General features: G+C 48.5%; 1 protein-coding gene across 2 annotated transcripts; it reads left to right on the forward strand.

The window, feature by feature from the left end:
* Positions 1-436: 436 nt before the first annotated feature.
* Positions 437-23,103, forward strand: tprn (taperin). Of its 2 annotated transcripts, XR_008833851.1 has the most exons (5): positions 437-3,216; positions 20,024-20,237; positions 21,456-21,577; positions 22,196-22,485; positions 22,643-23,103. XR_008833851.1 is itself a non-coding variant. In XM_056432082.1 (4 exons), the coding sequence occupies exons 1-4, from the start codon at positions 1,072-1,074 to the stop codon at positions 22,256-22,258; spliced, it is 2,544 nt and encodes an 847-aa protein (XP_056288057.1). In that variant the 5' UTR covers positions 437-1,071; the 3' UTR covers positions 22,259-23,103. The 2 variants fall into 2 exon arrangements, 1 of the variants encoding a protein (XP_056288057.1); XM_056432082.1 differs by having other exon boundaries at positions 22,196-23,103.
* The last annotated feature ends 1,955 nt before the right edge of the window (positions 23,104-25,058 follow it).

Raw genomic sequence — 25,058 nt, forward strand, 5'->3', positions numbered from 1 at the left:
GAAGGAACACACTGGCCTATTTCTTCCGTGCGTTTGATTATTTCCCTCCCCTCGTCCTCCTCAGCCTCGCCGTTCTTAATTATGGCTCGCTGATAAATGTTTGATGAGGTACAGTAATCGCTTGTAGTACCCAAGAATAGCCCCTCTTAGTGCTGATTCAATATGCAGCACGGGCTACTTCTCGGCCAGATTATCGACAGGTGGCATCATCTGCAACATGGTAAATGAACAGTAGACGATATATATTTAATATATAATGTATTTATCACACGTGAACAAAAACAATGTACAGTTTAAGTATCCCTATAAGGCTAAATATAGTAACATTAATACTAAGTGGTTTTAAATACAACAATTAACCACTAAAACAACCACTAATTGAGAAATTAAAGATAGAAAAGTACATTTTTAAAAATCAAAGCAGAAAGAAGTCAATATTCAGTATAGGCGACCTAGAATAGAGATTAATCAATGTTTTTATTTATATTTATCTATTTATTTACCCGTTAGGATTGGGATTAAATAATGGTTACTTATTATAATAAATCTAAACTGTCGCAGCATGAACAATATTGACAACAAATCTATTTTTAATTACCCAATAACAGATACAGCCACTGACGGTTTTAAATATAGTACAAAAAGAGAGGGGCGGGTTGAACCTGAACGCAACACTTTTGATTGACAGGCCTTCCTTGCCCAGTCAACAATAGAAACGGGAGGGGTTTGCGTCGGTGTGTGGCGTACTACAAAAAGAAAGGGGCGTGTCCGTGAGCGGTGGGGACCAATCAGGAAGCAGGATGGGACAGCCGAAGCCGCTCGTGCCGCTGCGGATGGGCGGGGCTGTGTGGAGTCAGAGGGCGAGGAGGCAGCGCGAGAGGAGAGAGAGAGAGAGGAAACAGACGTTGGTGATGTGTGTGTGTGTGTGTGAGTGTGTGCGGTGAACGGCGCTGCAGGTACAGTCGGAGCTGGATACAGGTTTCTTTTTATAGCCGCACCGGACCCGCGGCACAGCGCCTCAGAGCCGGGCCTCTCTCTCTCCTCTTCATCCCCCTCTCAAACCCCTCCGCAATGTCGGGCGGAGGAGGAGGAGGAGGAGAGCTACGCCTCCTCCGCCAAGAGCCCGGCGGGCAAGAGAGCCCGAGGATGCCGGCCTGGAAGCGAGAGATCTTGGAGAGGAGGAAGGCGAAGGGCGGCGGGTCTGGAGGAGCCGGTGCCGCGGAGACGAGCCCCGGTGGCGGCGGCTCGGGCTCCCAGCGGGTCAACGGCGAGCAGACGGGGAACGTGAACGGCGGCGGCACCGGAGCCAAACGAGACGTTGGACCGAGCGGCGGGTCCGGGCGGAGCTACACCATCACCGCCGCCAGCCAACACTTCACCAACAACAAAGAGCCCCGGCCGGCGGACGCGGAGAGGACGACGCCGGGCCCGGAGGAGGACGGCGGAGGACGCGAGAGCCTGGTGCTGCAGGAGAGCCTGGGCCCGCTGGACGAGAACCCCTTCATCAAGCTGGAGAAGGAGCGCCGGAGGCGGCAGGACCGGGAGAACCACGCCGCCGCTCGCCCGGTCCAGCACATCCTGGAGCTGTACGGCAGCGTGCCCGGCATACGGACTATCCGCGCGGACAATATCATCATCATCGAGTCGGACCCGGACTACTTCCCGGAAGCCGGGGGGCTCAACCCGGGGTCCAAATGGCAGCAGAACGGCGTGAGTAGTTACAGCTCCCTGAGCGACCTCCTGGACCGGAGCGGGAGCGCCGTGACCGAGATTAGAGCCGCGGAGGTGGTCATTTACGACACCACGTTGAGCAAGAGCGAGGAGAACCTGAGCACCCTGGGGCGCCCGGGTCACGAGGCCCTGGAGCCGGGCGGCGAGGGTCAAGGCAGGGTCAGCCGGATGCTGCAGAAGTTCGACAGCAACTACGGGAAGCTGCAGAAGAAGTCCCGCAGCACGGAGAACCTGCTGGACCTGGACCGCGGTTCCGGCGGCAGGCCGCGGCTCCGGTGCAAGCCGCGGCCGGATCCGGTGCCGAAGGCCTGGCCGGGCCCGGCGGCGAGCGGTCAGCCGCCGTCGCTCGTCTCCCAGAGTCCCTCGTCTTCCAAACCGAAGCCGAAGGAGGTCACCGATGTCGGCGCCCCCCACCAGAGCCCCGGCGGGCCGCCGCCGCCCGTGTCTTCCTTCTGCCAATGGTTCGAAGAGAGCGGAGGCCACGGGGTCAGCCCCGGGGACGAGCAGCCCGACAACAGCTGGCACGCCAAGCCCGCCAGAGAGAGAGGAGACTGGGAGGGCTCCGAGGCGCCGGGCTCCCCGACCGGCGCCGTCCTCTTCAAGGCGACCCGCTCCTCCTCCGAATTCGAGATCCGGCCCTCCCCGAAGCCGGACCTGACCCGGATCCCCGACGGGGACGTCCAGGCCCGGGCCCTCGCAAACCTGCGCCTGCAGTCCCGCAACTCCTTCACGGTGATCCCCAAACGCCGGCCGGCCGCCGACCACGGGAGGCCGTCCCCGTCCCGCAGAGGAGCGGCGGTGCCCACGGCAACCGCCCCCTCCCCCCCGACGCCCGCCCCGGCTCCCTCGAAGAGGACCGAGGAGAAACCGCCAGAGGAGGAGGACGTCAAGGGGTCCGCGAGGGTCTCGCCGAAGCCTGAAGCATCACTTCCTGCTCCCACCAGTCCATCACCTCCCCCGTCTCCATCTCACGCTCTAAGCCCCGCCCCCTGCTCCCCACCTGCTCCATCTTCACCCCCCACGTCTCCGGCGGTCCCGTCTTCAACCCCGCCTACGTCTCCGGTTCCCTCGGACTCCCCGCCCCCGCCGGTCCCCTCCTCTACGCCGCCCCCCCGAGATCAGCTGCCGGTGACGAACATCGACGACCTCGAAGCGGAGAGCCGGCGCCGCGTCCCGGGCCCCAGCCCGGCCCCCAGCCCCGCGGCGCAGAGGAGGAAGGGCAACACCTTCACCGTGGTGCCCAGGCGCAGGGCGGAGCCGTCCGAGGGCCACTCCAGCTCCCCGGAGCCGCCGCAGCAGGACGCCGCCTCCTCCTCCTCCTCGAGCGAGGCCCCGCCGGGGTCCACGCCCCCGCAGGCCGCCTACGCCCACCTGGGCTCCCTGCTGAAGAAGCGCTACCCGGCGGCGGAGGAGATCGAGGTCGTCGGCGGGTACCTGACCCTGGAGAAGTCCTGCCTCTCCAAGACGGGCGTCGCGGGCAAGAAGGTGAGAGCAGAAAACAAGTGACTCACACACACACACACACACACACACACACTGACAAGATGAGTTAATTGAGTGATTGTAGTCAAACCACTTTGGCTGTCAGCTGCTTTACAGTCGTCCATGCAGCAGGAAGGCCCAGCGGGCAAAAACAAAGGCACCTTCTTTTTTTTTAACGTCATTTTGCGATATTGCTCATTTGTAAACAAACACTGCAGCTGGAGGATTATCGGGTCCATCACCAAATGCTCCCAGAGGAGTGTGTGGGAGGGTGTGAGTGTGAAAGTTTCCTCTGATCTCAATTTAGTAGTCGAGCATCACACACACACACACACACACACACACACACACACACACACACACACACACACACACAGGGGGAAAAGCTGTTTGTGTTATCTCTGTTTTTTTTATATTTGTTTTTATCTCTGTCTATCTGCCACTTGTTCTTCATCCGAGTCGGTGCATTCCACTCACCTGCGCCGCGCGGCCCACCTGCGCCTCTAAGTGGATTAGAAGTGTGTGTTTACAGCCACTCTTTCTCCTTTGGATGCCCCGCCCACCCACACACACACGCACACACACACACACACACACACACACACACACACAGAAGGCATGTTATTTGTCACAGAGCGCATTATCGGGTCAGGTGTTCCCTTCCAAGCATGTCGACTGAACATTCTCATCCGGGGGGGGGGGGGCGACACACACACACACACACACACACACACACACACCTATTGGTGCTTTCCCGGTTGAATCCATCCGGGACTTGAGATGTTCCACGCCCCCCCTCCCCTATTCGTAATTAAATGATAATAAAGTTTGTGTTTCGGGGGGGGGGGGCGTCGCAGTTAATCTGAACAATCCTAATCCGATTTGCCCCGGGGACCAAACTGCTGTGTCACGGATTAATTAGATATCAGAGATATACTTTATAATCAATTGTAGGGAGTCGCTGTGGATCTCAGCCCGTGGGAGGCTTGACCCTCGTCCTTAATGAGGCTCGGTGCTCCTGCCGGACTCGTTCGGTCACATCGACCCGGCGCCGCCCCGCGTGCTGCTTCTGTTCTGTCAGCTCTTCCCTCCTTTAGGCCGCTCGGCCCCCGCAGTCCTGACCCCGGGGCCAGGCTACTTCAGATTTTGTTCGACATTTGAAAGGCTGGTTTTATTTAATATTTCTCAAAGTACCAGTAAAGTTCTGCTGGTCCCGGGACTGAAGCCATGCAGTTCATCAGGACTTGTTATAACGACGTTGATGTTTTGTCGCGTGAGGGACCCTCGGCCTCGCGAGAGACCCGGCGAGCGCATCTCGTCATCTTTTTCGTTGTTGTCCCCGTCGCTTTCTCATTTCTTTGTTGGCCGTCCAACTCTTCTCGGGCCGTCCCCGACGCCCACAGATTCTTTCTTCCCCTCCCTCCCTTTCTCTCTCTCTTTTTTTCTGGGCATGGCTGCGCAGGCAATTACAAAAAAACAGCGAGGCTCGGCCTGGCCTGTGTAATTTGTGCGGAATTTTTGTGTCCAGCCTCCGATAATGGCCCGTTTTGATTTTTTTGTTTTTTTTTAACGAGGAACTCGGTGGAAAAAGAATGTTCCATTATGCACGTCAGTACCAAAGCAGATCATCATCTCCTGCTCCTCCTCGATGTTCCAAAGAAAACACCAGACCCTGATCCATCTCGACCCTCTCGCTGCATGTGGGTGCTGAGCGCCTGGACCACATCCAGCACGGCCTCATGTACTCCCGTCTTCATCCCTCCACAAGCACCACTCTGCTTTCTGTGTGTGTGTGTGTGTGTGGTTTTCTTTCCCCCTCTACCCAGAGTGCACTGCTGTATTCCTGTGCGCTGGTGGTTATTAAGGTTTGTCCCCCTAGCTTCCAGCTCCCTCTGATCTCCTCTCTATAGGGGAAGAAGAGCTATGTAGGTCAAGTGCAGCTTCTTGTACCGCAACACGTCTGCATTTGCATAAAAATATAACCCTGGCTCATATATATATTTAAATATGTATATACTGTATATATAAATATGTATAAATATTTAATTATATATATTTAAATATGTATATATATATATATATAAATATTTTAATTTCCTTGTGGTGGGGGACTCCATTAAGGAGATGGAGCTGGCAACCTGACATGGGAGGGGGTGGAATGGTTTTGTTTTTAAAGTCTCTCTGTTCCTTCTGACCGGGTTATTATGGGAAAAGGGAGGCGGGCCCGTGTGTGTGTGTGTGTGTGTGTGTCAGCACATCAAATAGAGAGAAAGTGAGCGAGAGGCAGGGATTTTAGGAGCTCCAGTTGTATTCACACCGAGGAGCCACTCGGATGACTAATTGTTTAAATTTAGGGCGAAGCGGCCGGAGTCTTCTTTCACGTCAAAGGTCACTTCTTTGTATCGATGACGGTGACAATCGGATCAGGACAATAGTTTGATTTTTTTTTACTGGTTTTCCTGAGTAATTTTAGTCTGTGTGCGCTCGCTATGTGTCAGAACATCTCGTTGTGTGTGTGTGTGTGTGATTTCATTCCGATATAATCCCACGGATAAAATGTGATGCATGATGTTATTGAATCTGTCCAATCGGCGACTTACCCGACAGCTCACTCGACTTCGTCGTTGACTTCTATTGTTTTTAGTTTTTTTCCGCCCCAAACCCTGGATGCCGATGGGATCCCGATGATGTCTTTTGATCCAATAGACGCTCTGTTGAGCCGAATATCGCTGTTTGACATCAATTCCGACAACACGGCATCTAGTGGGATGGTCTGATGGCATCTGTTTGAGTTTTATTAAACCTTTATTTAACCGGTTGAGTTCCATTGAGATTAAAAATCACTTTTTCGAAGGTGACCTGGACAAGACAGGCAACATCACAAGAAACACAGTTACAAACAAAAAAACACAAGAAACGGGTAGTTACAAACAAAAAAACACAAGAAACACACAGTTACAAACAAAAAACACAAGAAACACAGTTACAAACAAAAAAACACAAGAAACGGGTAGTTACAAACAAAAAAACACAAGAAACACACAGTTACAAACAAAAAACACAAGAAACACAGTTACAAACAAAAAACACAAGAAACACAGTTACAAATAAAAAAAACCAAGAAACAGGTACTTACAAATAAAAAAAACACATAATTACAAATAAAAAACACAAGAAACAGGTAGTTACAAATAAAAAAAACCAAGAAACACATAATTACAAATAAAAAAACACACACACATCGATACAAACAAAAAAGAACACAGAAGAAGACGAGTTAAAAGAAACTAGAAGTCAAGAGAAAGGTGACATAACAGAGTTCATTTGAGAAACATTGATATTTTTGGGAACCATGTGTTCTATTGTATATTTAGAAGCAGTACACCTGGCATCAGCTGTGAGTTTCTGACTCTGAAAGTGACCAAATCACACACCTGTAGGCCGCTCCATGTGGTCTTCTTCAACTATGATGTAGCATCTGTTGCATGAGCAGCATCACATTCACGAGCAGACTGGCGTATTTCATACATCGGAGAACGTAAAGTATGAAAAAAGGTGCGTAAACGCTGAGTTGTGCGGCTCGTCCCTCAGGACTCTGGACGTATTGACCGTATGTGTTCATGTATTTATGTATTGATGCCGTATTGATGCATTTAAAGTACAAGGCGAGCAGCCGCTCTGCGACAAGGTCACGCTCGTCATGTCAAAGTGGTGCTTTGGCAGCAGCGAGTGCATTCCTCCGCTGTGCGTAATCCTCATCTGTGTGTTCCTCGAGGTGAAATGGCCCAACGCGTCCAGCAGGATTAAAGAATACCTGAACCTGAAATGGTTAAAAAGCTCCCGAGACACGGAAGGCCACCGAAAGGGCAAACTCCTACATTTACATTGTGCGCCCGGCTACAGGTGTGAAAGTCCATTGTGTTTAATTATTTACCACCCGGTAGACATTCCCTTTCTCTCCTCCCTTCCTGAAAACCTTCCACCACACCCACTCGCTTAAAAAAAGAAAAGAAGAAGAAATATTTTCAAAATAAAAGCCACCTGCCTTTTGTTTATTTCTTTTTATTTTCTTTATTTGGGCTGAGCTGGAAGAAATCCTCCAGACAGCCTTGGGCCAGAGTAACTGTGTCTGCTAACTTATCATTAAATACCTCATCTGCACCTCCAGTGATCCTTCTGCTTCCTGTTTCTGGCGTTCTCTGTAAAAAAAAATCACATTTTCAATGTCAAATTTAAAACCTTTTTGTTTTTGTTTCTACCGGCTCCTGAGAGAAATCTGCGCCTCCTGAAGCCTCCGCTCCGCTCGTCAGCTCTACTTTGTCTGTCTGGTGCTGACGAGGCAGTTTAAAGTGGGTTCATCGGAGTCGATGACTAAGACTAAGAGACGGGTTTCAAGTTTGTGATCGTAAAAAAATGAGCTGAAAGAAGCCAAAACGCACGTCCGCCCCTTGTGGCCGCCGGGCCCTCCTCGACTGGCTGCGTTAGGGAGCAGTGGACGGGCTTAGGGTGTAGGAATCGACCACGTCCTCGACGTTAGGACGAACCGGTCGCAGCAGGATGAACGCTAGACGTAGTCTTCAAAGGTGTTTCCACGTCTTCTTCCCATGAGAGGCAAACAAGTGAAGGATCCGATGACGCCGGTTTGAAGCTTTCATTTTTTATTTAGTTCTCTTCTCTTTTTTTACGACCGACCGCAAAATATGGTTTCCGTTTGACAAGCTTGTCAATTCTTCCGAGGGCTCTGTAGCCACACACACACACACACACACGTGCGCTCCACCATGCCTAATTTTCTGGCGAATTTCCGTACACACTGGCGAAGCTTTTCCCACACGGGCCTCGGGCATCACGCGAGCTGCAAAGCCGGTGTAATTAGAATTCAGCCAGCAAAGCCCCTCGATCACAGTCATGTTTAATTCAGTGTGTGTGTGCGTGTGTGTGTGTGTGTGTGAAGACGAGGAGACTAAAAGCGGAGGACGCTCACAGAAGGGGTCTTTTTGAACGTTTATAAAAAGAAGCAGAGTGGGCGAGTGATGAGGCAGGTGGAAACCACGGACCTGTCATAGCTGCTCTTCTTCTTCTTCTTCTTCTTCGAGCGTGATGTAAATGTTCTGAAGATACACGGCTGTGTGGCGTCTTTTTCTCGTGGTTAACGGCTCTTTTTTGTGTGAATCCTGACGCTCCTCATTGATTTTGTTTTCCTCTTTACGTCATCAAAAGCTGTCCGTCTTGCTGCCACTCTCTCTCTCTCTCTCTCTCTCCATCTCTCTCTCTCCATCTCTCTCTCTCTCTCCATCACTCTCTCTCCTTTTCTATGTCTCTCTCTCCATCTCTCTCTCTCTCCATCTCTCTCTCTCCTTTTCTATGTCTCTCTCTCCATCTCTCTCTCTCCATCTCTCTCTCTCATCTCTCTCTCCTTTTCTATGTCTCTGTCTCTCTCTCTGTCTCTCTCTTCTCTCTCTCTCTCCCTCTCTCTTCTTTCTCTCTCCTTTTCTATGTCTCTCTCTCTCTCTATGTATATCTCTCTCCATCTCTCTCTCTCCCTCTCTCTTCTTTCTCTCTCCTTTTCTATGTCTCTCTCTCTCTCTCTATGTATATCTCTCTCTCTCTCTCTCTCTCTTGACTGACTGACTGTCTGCCTCGACTTCCACTCTCCCGTTTCCCCTTTGTCACATATCCATGGCGCCTGTTGCCGGGGCAACACGAGTCGTGGCCATTCTATCCTGTCATTAGGATTCCAGGATAAGGACACACACCTACACACAGACCTACACACACAGACCTACACACACAGACCTACAAACACAGACCTACACACACACACAGACCTACACACACACAGACCTACACACACACACCTACACACACAGACCTACACACACACACCTACAAACACAGACCTACACACACACACACCTACACACACACACCTACACACACACACACACACCTACAAACACAGACCTACACACACACACACACCTACAAACACACACCTACACTTACAGACCTACACACACACACACCTACACACACACACCTACACACACACACCTACACTTACAGACCTACATACACACACCTACAAACACAGACCTACACACACACCTACACACACCTACACACACACCTACACACACACACCTACACACACACCTACACACACACACCTACACACACACCTACACACACACCTACACACACACCTACACACACACACACACACACACACACACACACCTACACACACACACCTACACACACACCTACACACACACACCTACACACACACCTACACACACACACCTACACACACACACCTACACACACACCTACACACACACACACACACACACACACCTACACACAGACACCTACACACACACACCTACACACACAGACCTACACACACACACACCTACACACACAGACCTACACACACGCGCTGTTACGTCAGTGCTGATGTTGTAGATTTTGTAATTGGTGGATATGAAGTTGCCGGGCGGAGCGCTGCTGAACGTCCTTTTTAATGAAGACGTTTGAAAGGGTTTTCCTGGTGAGCTTGTTCTGTGTGTGTGTGTGTGTGCGTGTGTGTGTGTGTTTGGGTGGACCCACACAGCCCTCTGATGAGAGGACGGGTGTGTTTTCATGAGGCCACGGTCAGGTGTTTCAGGGTAGGGTTGGAAAAATGTCTCCAAACATGTTTTTATTTGTTCACTTAAGTGCCCCATCTCGGTGTGTGTGACTTATTTTATTAAAATAAAACTGATTACATCGGCTGTACTTTAGCCCAATTGGTGCTACCTGAGCTACCTCCTATATCCAACACGCTTGCTGGTATTTATCCGGTCACGTTCACCACGTCCCGCGTCTCAGCTAACTGGCCCTAAACGGTCGAATGCATCCATCTGGACCCGAGTGATCCGCCACCGGAGAAGAACCGACCTCCTGCGCAGTTCATCTCACCCATCGCCGGCGTGTTTACACTATTCATAGGCCAGCTCCTCGAAAGATACGTCGTCGACGTCATTCAAAGGAAACCGCCAAGTCGTCTGCGTACCGACGATTGCAAATCTTTATTGCTGCAACATTTGGACCTACCGCTGCTTTTGCCCCGGCTGTGCACATTAAACCCGCCATATTTGCTGTGTGTGTGTGTGTGTGTGACATCTTCACCACGGGTCTGCCCAGAAACCACGTCGATCATTGACTCATCTCTGACCCAAAGTTCACGGAAACAAGAAGCCTTATCGCCGCTTGAAAAATCCAATTGACTGGCGAGCACTGGTAGACACGCCCCCATTGGCTCCTCCTCTTCTCTTCCTGAAGGTTAAAAGAAACATGTGCTGCATGGACAAAGAGCTTCTGATCCGACGTCGATCCGAGGCCCCAGAGAATCCTCGATCCTGATCTCGTCGTGGGATCCAGTCCTGTCCTTTTGCCCTGACACTTTTCTGAAGGGAGCGTTACCCTGACGGCTCCCTGCAGACACCCCCCCCCCCGCCCGGCTCCCCTTACGCACCGTGTGCAGACATCCATGCCGGCTTCTTATCAGCAAAAAAGGTTCTGAGACGGGGTGCACAAGTATTGTTTAAAACGGCTCCGCTGGTGTGTTTGGGGGGGTCTCTCTGATCGGAGGAGGTTTTGGGAATGTGTCTCCTCTCCCGTATCAGTCATATAATATGACTAAATATAACCCGGCCCTGATAGCGCCAGGGAGGCTTGAAAACCCCCTCCGGCAGTGTAAACAGCGATACTTTTCTTCACATTTTCTTGCAACCGCATTGCCGAGCCGATTGAACCCCGTCGGGGTCTCGGCTCCCGGGGTTATTTTTTCAGCAGGTGCGCTGCTGACCTTTCCCCCCGATTAGCCCGGAGGGTCTGAATCTCTGACGTTTTGTTTGCGAGGCGTGTCTCTTTGGCATCCGTTGGCGCCGTCGACTTAAAGTGACTCATAATTACCGTCGAGGAATGCGCCCGAAGGTGTGATCGCGGAGCTCACGCCGACAGTTGCTACTGATTGAAAAATCAATCTGGGCTCCGTTTCAGTCTGGAAGAGCTTCATTCCTCTTCCACGCGATGGCACATCGTAGTGCCTATTTTTCGATGAATACACCGCCGCCTCTCCTCTTCCGGACGGGAGGAGTTGAGGTTTTTCTCTGACGAGTCTTCTCTTCCTGTTCTGGCCATAAACGGACCAGACGAGGAGAGGAGTCTCTCATCTGAGTCGCCGGCGGGTTTATCGCCGCGTCTCCCCGGGGGCAGGAAGTACAGCGTGTGCTGGGTGGTTCTGTTTGTTTGTTTTTCAGCTTCCATTCAGGCCGCCGAACCTTATCGGTGAAGGTCGTTGGGGTTGAAAGGGATACCTGCAGACATTACTCAGGGCTGAGTCATTTCTTTTGTTTTTTAACAGTTAGTATAAATACTCCTTGTATAGATGGATGTACTGGGGATTAATATCTCAAAGCATGTGACCTAGTTCACTGATCCCTCATGCCGACGACCGCGACGGACAAAAGGTCGTTGACTTCGTTGCGTAACCCTTTTGAAGTCCTTTGTGACTGGATCCAGTCATTCGACTGTACAGTCACTGTTTTTACTATTTGCTTTCTATCCTCCCTATTTCTCCCTGCCCAAAATACTTCTGCCAACAGCCTCATGCATACCAATCAACCACAGTCTGTCCTTCATTAGCTTGGGTTGTCAGAAGGCATCTCTGACTCTGGCGTAGCATCCCTGGCGTAGCATCCCTGGCATAGCATCTCTGATGTAGCATCCCTGATGTAGCATCCCTGACGTAGCATCCCTGGCGTAGCATCTCTGACGTAGCATCCCTGACGTAGCATCCCTGATGTAGCATCTCTGACGTAGCATCCCTGGCGTAGCATCCCTGGCGTAGCATCCCTGACGTAGCATCCCTGGCATAGCATCTCTGACGTAGCATCCCTGACGTAGCATCCCTGGCGTAGCATCCCTGGCGTAGCATCTCTGATGTAGCATCCCTGATGTAGCATCCCTGACATAGCATCTCTGACGTAGCATCCCTGGCGTAGCATCCCTGACGTAGCATCCCTGGCGTAGCATCCCTGGCGTAGCATCCCTGACGTAGCATCCCTGACGTAGCATCCCTGGCGTAGCATCCCTGACGTAGCATCCCTGGCGTAGCATCCCTGACGTAGCATCCCTGGCGTAGCATCCCTGGCGTAGCATCCCTGACGTAGCATCCCTGGCGTAGCATCCCTGGCGTAGCATCCCTGACGTAGCATCCCTGGCGTAGCATCCCTGGCGTAGCATCCCTGACGTAGCATCCCTGGCGTAGCATCCCTGGCGTAGCATCCCTGGCGTAGCATCCCTGACGTAGCATCCCTGACGTAGCATCCCCCTGCATGTATTTGAACACCCGAAGCGACCCAAACGAGCCTGAATATTCTTTTATGGTATTTTGCTGGCACGACTTTATTAAATAAAAATGTAAACTTTCTATTCATGTCTTGGATGTGTCTCACAATAATAATACAAAAGAAAGAAAGAAAAAGACAAAAGAAGGAGCGGACTTCTGAAATGTGAAGCGAATGTGTTCTCAGTCCGATCGTTCAGGATGCAGCCGCCATGTTTGTCTCCTCCCCCCAAAACGAGACGCTCTATAGCTGCCCTTCTTCTTCTTCTTCCTTTTCTTCTTGTTCTTGTTCTCCTTCATTTTTCTCTTCTTCTTCTTCTTCTTCTTCTTTTAAAAGACTTTAATCTGCACGCCCAACACGCTACGCCCTATGACACCTGGCCCCGCTGAGATGGATGTGGAAGGCCATTAGAAAGAGGCGCGCATCAGGTCAACACAAAAGCCCTCGCATGCTGCTGCACCCTCGGTGTGTGTGTGTGTGTGTGTGTGTGTGTGTGTGTGTGTGTGTGTGTGTGTGTGTGTGTGTGTGTGTGTGTGTGTGTGTGTGTGTGTGTGTGTGTGTGTGTGTGTGTGTGTGTGTGTGTTCAGTAGGAACCCATGTTCACCAAACGAGGACACGCCATGCTGGCTCTGCTCCCATCTGGCCCGATGGCCGCGGCCCATTCATGAAGACATAATCTCATCTGCCGACTCTCTCTCTCTCTCTCTCTACTCGCGTCTTCTTTTGTCTGTCTTCCCCTCGTCGCTTTTGTGTTGTGCCTCCTGTACAAGAAAAACAAAGCTGATGGGGAACCCGTGTGCGGTATCCGGTTTGCTAATCTAACGTCTTGGTCTGGTGGCGTTGAAGATGATGCTGCATCAGCTGCTCCAGACAACCGCAGTCCTAACACGTCCGTTTCATCGTGTATTCAGTTTCAATCCCCCCCCCCCCCTGTTTTTTTTGTTTCAGGCGTGACTCTGCTCGCTTCCTGCAACGTTTTATTGTGTCGCAAAGATTTATTTTTGCTGTCCTTTTTTGTTTTATTTTGAAATCCTCCATCCCGTTTAACTCCTGTTTTATATACATTATAATATAAACCAAGACTAGTAATATCATGCTTTGATTTAGGTTTTCAAGCTTGAGATCTTGAGGCCATAACTTTTCTATTAACTTATCACAGAGACAGAATTCTCTTTACTTTTACACACATTACCGATGCATTGCAATATGTTGTACAGTCATACCGGCAAGAGCCCATTCTAATACTGTTCATATGGGACGACACAATAAATGATATGATTTAATGATAGTAGACTAATACCTAATAATAGCAATGCTAGTGGCCCATTAGTGGCTTGTTGGTGGCCTATTGGTGGCCTGTTGGTGGCTTGTTGGTGGCTTGTTGGTGGCCTGTTGGTGGCCTATTGGTGGCCTGTTGGTAGCCTGTTGGTGGCTTGTTGGTTGCCTGTTGGTGGCCTGTTGGTGGCCTATTGGTGGCCTGTTGGTGGCCTGTTGGTGGCCTATTGGTGGCCTGTTGGTAGCCTGTTGGTGGCTTGTTGGTGGCTTGTTGGTGGCCTGTTGGTGGCTTGTTGGTGGCCTATTGGTGGCCTGTTGGTGGCTTGTTGGTGGCCTATTGGTGGCCTGTTGGTGGCCTATTGGTGGCCTATTGGTGGCCTGTTGGTAGCCTGTTGGTGGCTTGTTGGTGGCCTGTTGATGGCCTATTGGTGGCCTGTTGGTGGCTTGTTGGTGGCCTGTTGGTGGCCTATTGGTGGCCTGTTGGTGGCTTGTTGGTGGCCTGTTGGTGGCCTATTGGTGGCCTGTTGGTGGCCTGTTGGTGGCCTATTGGTGGCCTGTTGGTGGCTTGTTGGTGGCCTATTGGTGGCTCGTTGGTTTCTCGTTGGTGGCTTGTTGTTTTTTTCGTTGGTGGCTTGTTAGTGGTACGTTAGTGCCTCGTTGGTGGCCTGTTGGTGGCCTGTTAGTGTGCCGTTAGTGCCCACCGCATCCTGTCTGAGCTCCCCGTGGAGAAGGGGGGGGGGGACAGCAGGGCCGAGCCGGGGGCCCCCACCATGCTGGCCCTGTCCCACAGCCTGAGGACAGAAGACGGATCACTTCTGCCACCATAATGCATGCCTTTTATCACCGAGATGCAAAAGAGACACACCGGAAACGCAGGCTGGGTTTTTGTGACGCTCCTCTCGCTTCACCATGAAGTTGGATCAATGCCGCTGCAGCGTAAAGTCAGAGAGGACACGGCGACATCTCACGCGAGAAGGGAAGCCGGGCGGTTAGACAGAGAGAAAAGAAAAGTGACAGACGGTGAAAAAGGAAGCGAGCCTGATTTATTGATGGAGTCGCTTTTGGCATCCAGAGACTTCCTCTAAGACAGGATGCCAATTTAGCGAGCAAAAGGCTTTTCATGGTGTGAGTGAACACAGAAACCTCAACAAATAAAAGAAAAGAAGAGTTGTTTGTTCTAAAAATAAGTGACGCCTGGGACTGAGGGTCCTTTGTAAAGATGGTAACATACTGTCATGTGTATATATAAAATAAATATATATATTCATATTATTTTTTTTACTTTATATATATAAATACTTATATATAATAAAATATATATTTTATATATAAATCAAAAATATATATATTCATATTTATTATTTGATATATATATTTTTTAAACTTTATATAATAAAATAAATATTTTATATATATATATAAATAAAATATATATATTCATATTTATTATTTGATATATATATAAAATAAATAAATATATTTATTTTTTATTTTATACATATATATATATTTACAGATACAAAATATATCTAAATTTTTCTTATTATTTCTTCATATATTTGTATTATATATATATATGTAAATAAATACATGTGTGTGTATATATCTATTAAAATAAATATAGAATATACATACAGGACTGTCTCAGAAAATTAGAATATTGTGATGAAGTTCTTTATTTTCTGTAATGCAATTAAAAAAACAAAAATGTCATGCATTCTGGATTCATTACAAATCAACTGAAATATTGCAAGCCTTTTATTCTTTTAATATTGCTGATTATGGCTTACAGCTTAAGAAAACTCAAATATCCTATCTCTAAATATTAGAATATCATGAAAAAGTATACTAGTAGGGTATTAAACAAATCACTTGAATTGTCTAATTAACTCGAAACACCTGCAAGGGTTTCCTGAGCCTTGACAAACACTCAGCTGTTATAAATCTTTTTTTTACTTGGTCTGAGGAAATATTAAAATTTTATGAGATAGGATTTTAGAGTTTTCTTAAGCTGTAAGCCATAATCAGCAATATTAAAAGAATAAAAGGCTTGCAATATTTCAGTTGATTTGTAATGAATCCAGAATGCATGACATTTTTGTTTTTCTAATTGCATTACAGAAAATAAAGAACTTCATCACAATATTCTAATTTTCTGAGACAGTCCTATATATTTATATATTTATATACATACACAAGATTTGTCTTGTGGATTGTACTGTACCTTCACATCCCTCCTCAAGTCCTATCTCCTCAACAACAAGTTGTCCCTGAACATTTGATATTTCTGCCATCTTCATTTTTCACAAGACATTGACGGTATTTGCATTTTTGTGGAATGCCTTCCCATGAAACCTGAAACGAACTGGATGCAAAATAACCGATAGCTGAACATTGTGATTTAGTTTCTGGGGTGGTTGGACAGGACACGAGCGCCACTGTTAATGGATACAACCTCCTGACTGATATCATTATCTCGATTGATGTTATTATTTGTATGGACCTCTTTTTTTTTATTTTTAGCAGCTCTAATCAGATGTCAGCAACTATTAATATATCAAAACACGAATAGGAAGGAGGAGATAAGTGGGGAACATTCAGAACCTTTCCAACCTCTTCTGACATGATAGCCTCAATGTTTCAGCCAGTTGATAAAAGGTTGGTTCCCTTTACAACCTTGGAATGAATAGAGACTTTCTCTAGATCCCTAATCCATCGTCTGTGGACCTTTTGTCCGAACCTAAGTACACTACTCTTGAATCTGTTTGTCCTCAGTCTACATACCATGTTTCTTAATCCATAGACTCTATAGACCATTGTTCTAAATCTATAGAAATTCTTGCAGAATATGTAAGACCTTCATCTGGACTCTCCACCATCTAAATAACCTTGTCTTTAATCTATATATCTGTGTGCTGAACCTAAAGACCCTAGTCCCTAGTCATATATGCTTGACCCTAGTCATATACCCTTGACCCTAGTCATATACCCTTGTCCCTAGTCATAGACCCTTGTCCCTAGTCATAGACCCTTGACCCTAGTCATATACCCTTGTCCCTAGTCATAGACCCTTGTCCCTAGTCATAGACACTTGACCCTAGTCATATACCCTTGACCCTAGTCATATACCCTTGTCCCTAGTCATAGACCCTTGACCCTAGTCATAGACCCTTGTCCCTAGTCATAGACCCTTGTCCCTAGTCATAGACCCTTGTCCCTAGTCATATACCCTTGTACCTAGTCATATATATTTGACCCTAGTCATTTACACATGTCCCGAGTCATATATCCTTGACCCTAGTCATATACCCTTGATTCTAGTCATATACCCTTGACCCTGGTCATATACATTTGACCATAGTCATATAGCCTTGACCCTAGTTATAGACCCTTAACCCTCGTCAATAAACCCTTGACCCTAGTCATAGACCCTTGACCCTAGTCAATAAACCCTTGACCCTAGTCATAGACCCTTGACCCTAGTTATAGATAGATAGATAGATAGATATATACTTTATTAATCCCCAAGGGGAAATTTGTCGAGTCAGTAGCAGCAACACACAAGAATAAAAAAACAAAACACAAAATATAAGAAGGGTTAGGGTGATCTGGCAAGAGGTGAACTGTTGTAGAGCCTCATAGCCGTCGGCAGGAATGTTCTCCTGTATCTCTCCTTGTGGCAGCGGAGCGTGAGGAGACGTCTGGAGAAAGTACTCCTCTGTCCCTGTAGGAGGTGGTGGAGAGGGTGGTCCGGGTTGTCCAATATGGACACCAGTTTCTTCAACGACCTCCTCTCCACCACCTGTTCCAGGTGCTCCAGCTGGCAGCCGATGATGGAGCCAGCCTTCCTAACCAGTTTGTTAAGACGGCTGGTGTCACCGGCTCCGATGCTGCTCCCCCAGCAGACAATGGCAAAGTGCAGCACACTGGCGACAACCGACTGGTAGAATAACTCCAGCATCTTGCTGCACACGTTGAAGGATCGAAGCTTTCTCAGGAAAAAGAGACGACTCATCCCCTTCTTGTACACAGCGTTGATGTTGGCCTTCCAGTTCAGTCGGCTGTCGATGGAGACGCCCAGGTACTTGTACTCCTCCACCATGTCCACGTCAACTCCCAGGACACTCAGAGGTGTAGGAGCTGACCCTTGACTAGTCAATAAACCCTTGACCCTAGTCATAGACCCTTGACCCTAGTCAATAAAACCTTGACCCTAGTCATAGACCCTTGACCCTAGTCAATAAAACCTTGACCCTAGTCATAGACCCTTGACCCTAGTTATAGACCCTTGACCCTAGTCAATAAACCCTTGACCCTAGTTATAGACCCTTGACCCTAGTCAATAAACCCTTGACCCTAGTCATAGACCCTTGACCCTAGTTATAGACCCTTGACCCTAGTTATAGACCCTTGACCCTAGTCATAGACCCTTGACCCTAGTACCGACGCTCCCTTTAGGTGAGCACTGTTGGCTCTATATATAAAAAAAAATTAAAATACATTTTTAAGATCTGGGTCACTTCCTGCTTTCAAAGTTTGCTGATGTCATTGACATAAACTGCCAATGGTAATAAAATGAGACATTTTGAAATGGTCTATGTTTTATAGATTTCTTTCTACATAGGACCTTTTTGATAACTATAAAGCTTGTTCTGAATCTCTAGACCAGCGGTTCCCAAACTTTTTAGGCCACGCACCCCCTACTACATCCCGGGTTCACGCACCCCCAGTTGGGGGGGGGGGGGGGGGGTGCGAGTGACTTTTTCTTTGCTCCGTCCCGATGCGCGCAGACCGGCGTCGGAGCTCTGCGGACGTATTGAGCACCCCTGCATTCAAACATTGAATGGCCGAGAGTTTTTTTCAGCGTGAGAAATACGATGTGTGGCGTGAGTTAAGACCGAAATGCGTGAGTCTCACGCTCAATGCGTGACACTTGAGAGCCCTGAGAATGTTTAATATTAATTATTACACCATTAGACCACCATTACATTTTTCCTCTCACGCACCCCCTAGAGACAACTCGCACACCCCCAGGGGTGCGCGCACCACACTTTGGGAATCCCTGCTCTAGACCCTTATCCTAAATATATATAAACCATGGTCCTGGGACTCCAAACCTTTCGTCAGAATGTTATGCGTTGTAAGTTAAGTCGGTTCCTGTTTTGATGAAATGGGAATACATTTTATAAAGTGTAATATATTAATGTGTTAATGTTTTTGTCATACAATAGAAGAATAAAACTCCTGAGTTGGATTTAGTATAATAAATACGACAATTATTCAATGTATTCCAACTAGGCTTCGTCTCAGTAGATAACAATGATTTGTACTTTGTGCTTGATATATGATTTGATAAGATGATGATATTGAGGGAATAGAATTGCCCTTCCCTGCTTTGGCGTCTTCGTCCCACGCAGACTGGCCCTGAGTCCGAGGTGGCGTTGCCGAGGTGGCGTTGCCGAGGTGGCGTTGCTGAGGTGGCGTTGCTGGCCGGTGGCGTTGCTGGCCGGTGGCCTTGTGACGGGGATTAGGGCAGATTTAGATCAGTAGATGGAGTCCGGTACAACCCGTGAAGAGCAGTCAGCAGACGTGGACAAACACGCCGGTGTATGCATGGGGGAATCAGCTGTCACGCCTCCATCACGACCCACTCAGGGGGGAACTAACAAGCAACCCTTTTTAGAGTTCAGGATACATGCTTACGTAGAAGCAATCAGATCTGTGACCGATAAAGAGAAGATAGAAGAAGGTTTTTTTCTCTTTTTCACAAGGGGCATAAATAAAGTTGACCATGAAAACACCAACACTGGGGGAATGCCTCACAGTGGAAGCCCCCCACACACACACACCCTTGTTCTTGCTTGTGGAGCCCCTCAACCAGCTGGAGCCGGCCCTGTGCAAAGTGACCAGAGGTGTGAAAACAGTACTTCCTGTTTCTTATTGTCTCAGACACCGGCTCCAATTCAGTTTGGCTGGTTGTTATTTTCTTTATCGTTGGGGGAGAAATAAAAAAATGGAGGCGGTGTAAACCCGAACCACGAATGGGAACAATATTACCAAATTAAAGCGCTTCAACAACACGTTTAAAGATGATGGAGAACCGCTGGTTTAAACGTGTTCCCGTCTTCTGTCTGCAGCTCAAGATCTCGTTCAACGAGTCGAGCCTCCAGAGTACGTACGAGTATCCGTCGGAGAGCAGCGCGTGGGACAGCGAGGACGACGAGGACGACGACGACGAGGAGGAAGAGGAGAAACCGGACGGGAGGGTGTCGGACGAACAGCCGAGCATGGTGGGACGCATCCACATCCCCCGGCCCGGTTACATCAGCTCGCCCACCCACACCAACAACGGTGAGACCGCTGAGCTGCTTCCCGCCGGTTGTGCGTGGCCCCCGGAGGATGATCCCTAAGGCTAAAAAGGCTCAAACCAAGGAAAAAAAGCTAAAATGTCGACTTGTTGAAATGTCTTCAACAAGCGACCTTGAGGTCTAAGGCCCGGCGTCCATTTACCGTCACTGCTGATAGTCGTGGTCCCCAGAGGGTGAACCCTGATCCCTGAACCCTGAACTTTGAATTTAGCTTTCGGTCAAAAATTCCTGATGGAGAAAGAAAATTCCTGATGCATTCCAAGATCTATTTATAGTACGCCAGAAAACTATTGGGTGTGTCTCAATACTTAATATGTCAAATGCGGTAGGCCAGAAATACCAGGATGTTCTACTGCTTCCCATGTTACATGTCCCTGGCTGTTCCGACCCACAATCCTTTGCGCCCTACGAGTCCAAGGTGCCATGTTCTGTATGACGATGTGCCGCTTTTCATTCTCATGAGTCATTTTATTACTAAAATAAAAAGACAACGAGGCAGTAAAGACGTATCTCGGTGATTGATTAGCTGGCCACGTTGTTGTAAGGCGGGAACGGGGTTACTGGGTTTCCTTTTCATTGTTTTTATTTCCAACCGTCTATATATAGCAGCCTATCTTTAAACACCGGCTTCGTAAATCTATCGACATAAAACTCAGTCGCAAGGGCTCACGGAGCCGAGTCCTGGGGTATTTAAAATGTCTATATGTGCCATTGTTCCTTCTTTTTTTTAAGCCTCAGAGTTCCAACCCCCCCCCCACACACACACTTTGTGTTGGACAATCAGAAAATCTGCACTTAAAGCTGCCGTTTCCCCGTCTTAAAGCTGAAGTGCACCGCTCGGCTTTCGACTGAACATAGAGGGGCGTGTGTCGTGTTGGTTTGTGGCTGTAAGTTCATCTTATAGAAACATAATACCACAAAGAGTTTGGATTTAAAGGAGCGTTGCGTTTTCTTTCTATGCCATATCGAAACGGGTCAGCGCTTCTTTATTAACCAACATTGGATGGTAGAAGTAGGACAGAGGCGGACAACTTTAAGTATGATGACAGAGCCCCCTGCTGGACAAACTGTGCATTGCATCTAACAATATAGGTTTCTTTGGCACGTGTTCCCTTCTTTTCTGCAACACGGGTAGAGACGCTTCGTGTGTTTGCGGTTCTTCACCTTTCAGTAACGCTCCTCTTCTCTGTGACGCCTGCAGACCTGTGCAGCTACATTCCCAAGCACTCGGTGGACTTCAGCGCCTGGCAGGAGCACAAGCGCGACGACGGAGACCACCCGGAGGACGCCTCCCGACCGCCACCGCAGAGCGAGGAAGTTATGGTGAGAGAGAGAGAGTGAGTGATAGAGAGAGAGAGAGAGAGCGAGAGAGAGCTCTTTCATTCATCGACCCTTCTAGGGTTCCACCTCGCACCTTTTTAATGGACTAAATGAACCGTCAAATGTTTTAACAGATCCTGGACCGACTGTAATAAATGCCGCCCAAACAAACCCGAGTTTATTTTATCCAAACAAACCCGAGTTCAGTTTATCCAAACCAACCCGAGTTCAGTTTATCCAAACCAACCCAAGTTCAGTTTATCCAAACAAACCCGAGTTCAGTTTATCCAAACAAACCCGAGTTCATTTTATCCAAACCAGCCCGAGTTTAGTTTATCCAAACCAACCCGAGTTCAGTTTATCCAAACAAACCCGAGTTCAGTTTATCCAAACAAACCCGAGTTCATTTTATCCAAACAAACCCGAGTTCATTTTATCCACACAAACCCGAGTTGGGTTTATCCCAACGAACCCGAGTTCAGTTTATCCAAACCAACCCGGGTTAGTTGTGAAGGAGTCAGTCCATCCATCCTAAAGGCTCAGATGGCCGTTGCCGTAACAACGAGGTCATCTCTATAGCGACGGCAGCTTCCCGCCTCTGAACTTGTCTCCTCCCCTCAGCTCACGCCGGCTGACAGCTCGTCGCTGTCGGACTACAGCAGCGAGCCCGCCCTCTACTTCTGACCCGTTTGGACCGGTCAGCTGCACAGTAGCATCACACCTGTGGGACCAGCCTGCAGCCAGAGTGGGAGGAGCCTGAGCTGCTCCACCCGACACTCCAGCCGTCTCCAAGCACATCCTGATCAGGACACGTGGTGGAGGTTGTTTTGTTTTGTTGTTTTTTTGGAGCTGATCTCCTGCCACGGAAACCGCCACATGCCATGTTCTGCACGCCACACATGGGGGAGCAGGTGAGCCGGTGTCCCCCCCCCCCTCCCCCACAACCTTCTTCCTGACCCGAAAGCAGCTGGGCTGTTTTTTTCCCCTCCCCTTACGATCCCGGACAGTTGACCTGTCGACCTCCCTCCCTCCCTCCTCATCCTCGCTCCTCAAATTCAAAAATATCAGATTGTCAGAATATCCAGACGGAGACGTTCCGGAAGACGTCAGCGGACGTTCCCGTACCTTCCCATCATCCGCCTCCACGCTCTGCTTCCGAGTCTTCGGCGCGTGCGTCGTGTTTTTCTCTCTCGAGATGTCGAACGAGCGAAGGGAGACGAAGGAGCGGGTCGAAGAAGAAAAAAAGAACAGGAAGCCGCCAGTGCCCACGTGTAGGAAACGCCACGGCGACATGGAAACACGTCAGTCGGACGAGAAGGACGCCGGCACACTGAAAACACACAAAAAACACACACACAAAAAACACATACAATAGTGAAAGGGTGCCACAAATAAATTTTTTTGTACCTGCATGTTTTGATTTACAGCCATCAGCTTCTGGGGTTGGTTCTCTTTCACTGTAATGTGTGTGTGTGTGTGTGTGTGTGTGTGTGTGTGTGTGTGTGTGTGTGTGTGTGTGTGTGTGTGTGTGTGTGTGTGTGTGTGTGTGTGTGTGTGTGTGTGTGTGTGTGTGTGTGTGTGTGTGTGTGTGTGTGTGTGTGTGTGTGTGTGTGTGTGTGTGTCCTGGCAAACTGCTGTAATGAAGCTGCTGGAAGTTCAGTAGAAGAGAGGAGGAGGAGGATGGGGGGGGGTATATGGTTATGCTGCCAAGGGAAGATGTCTGTCCTTTGTACATTTTCGGATTACACGCTTTGAGAAAAGAAAAAAAAAGAAGTGACCTTGGCCAATAATGTCTGTCTGTCCGTATCGCTGGTGACGAAACCCAAACGTCCTGCTGTCAGAACGCCGTCACACCTTCTTTCTCTCTTCGGGCTTCTCGTGTATTTATTCCCGCTCAGTTGACGTTCGCATGTCCGAGACCTCGCGTACAAAAACAAACCTCTTTTTTTTGTTTTGTTGTTAAGACACAGTTGCTGGTGCGGAAGGACGTTTTGTTGTCGTCGTCGTTGTTGTTGTTATTGTTGTTTTTCCAGTCTGACCTCACGTACTTTGACATTCCACGAAGAAGAAGAAGAAGATGAAGACGAAGCAGAAGAAACAAAAGCGGTCCCTTGAAGTCGAGAACGTCCACGATGTGGCACGTTTGTGAGCGAATGCAAGAGTGTGTGCGTGTTTGTTGAGAGGATATGTAATGATGATATTTGTTTTTTTATTATTATTAATTAAGATTGTTTTATAAGGATGCACCAAGTGTCCAGATGATTTTTTTTTTTTTTAACTCATAATGCCAAGTGATTAAAGGTGTCGCTGTGACGGCCTCACGTTCGTGTCGCGACCCTTCGGCCAGTATTGTTGTACAGGTTCCACCATGGTCCTCATGAAGTATGAAGACCCCCCCCCCCCTCTCTGGAGTCATGGATGTTAAATGTCTTTTGCACTGTCTTGCTTTTTGGGAAGGAACAGAGTGTCCGATAGAGGATATGTGCACTTAAAAAAAAGAAGAAGAAAAACACACAAAGAAAGCAGGACGTCTTAAAGAGTCGAGGAGTTTAGTTTTGAAGCCACTATTGACTCCTGTTGAACGAGTGAAATGCATTGTGGGAAGGAACTCTTCAGCCGCACACGACCAATGCACTGCCGACGGACGCCACGTCATCGTTTCTTTGTTTTTGTTGCCACGGCATCAAGAAGTCTCCTGACCGCCGGCCTCGTCGCTGAGACGCACAAACCCGGAGCCTAAGCTCCGCCCCCTGTTAGTCCTGGTTGTTCATTGGCCAGTCGAGTCCACCCTGTGACGCCCCGTTGCTTTCGAGGGTGATTTTTGCATCTTTAAGCCCATTTAGTACAAATCACATCCACTTCACGGCTTTACCGCTTTTGCAAACAGTTAAAGGAATTTCATTTTCTTTTCCACCCTTTCCAGATGTTCGTTGGTTTCCACTCAACGTCACATGTCTGTCTTGAAGTGATCAGAAGTTAAACATCACGTCTCTTTTTACTGTTGCATCTATTTCTCCATGTGATGAGACCTCAAAGCGCTCTGGCCAGAAAGTGTTTTCATGTATTATTTATGAGCAGAGTTTAAAATCCATCTGCCCATCAACCTACATTATCATGTTGTCATGGTAACTAACATACCAATATAAAGGACTCGGACGTGATTCGTTCGTTACGCGACGAATACGTTTCCACGAGGAGATGAATGGAAACCAATGGCGGGAAAAACACGTCGGGAACCCCAAAAAAAGTGTAGTATGTGATTTGTAGTTTTGAAGCTCAAATTTGACCCCAAAACACATTCGGTACGAGTGCTTTGGAGTTGAGTTTGGCTGCCGTGACAACCGCTGCCTTCAATGACCAAAAACAGGACGTCGACGCTCTTAAGCCCATCTGCGAGACACACACACACACCACTGCAGAGCGGTACACTACTGTAGCAACTCTGTGGTAGAAGGGCCATCTTGTTCCTTTTACCCCTCCTCCC

The sequence above is a fragment of the Pseudoliparis swirei genome, chromosome 15 (genome assembly GCF_029220125.1).
Source record: "Pseudoliparis swirei isolate HS2019 ecotype Mariana Trench chromosome 15, NWPU_hadal_v1, whole genome shotgun sequence".
Taxonomy (NCBI): domain Eukaryota; kingdom Metazoa; phylum Chordata; class Actinopteri; order Perciformes; family Liparidae; genus Pseudoliparis; species Pseudoliparis swirei.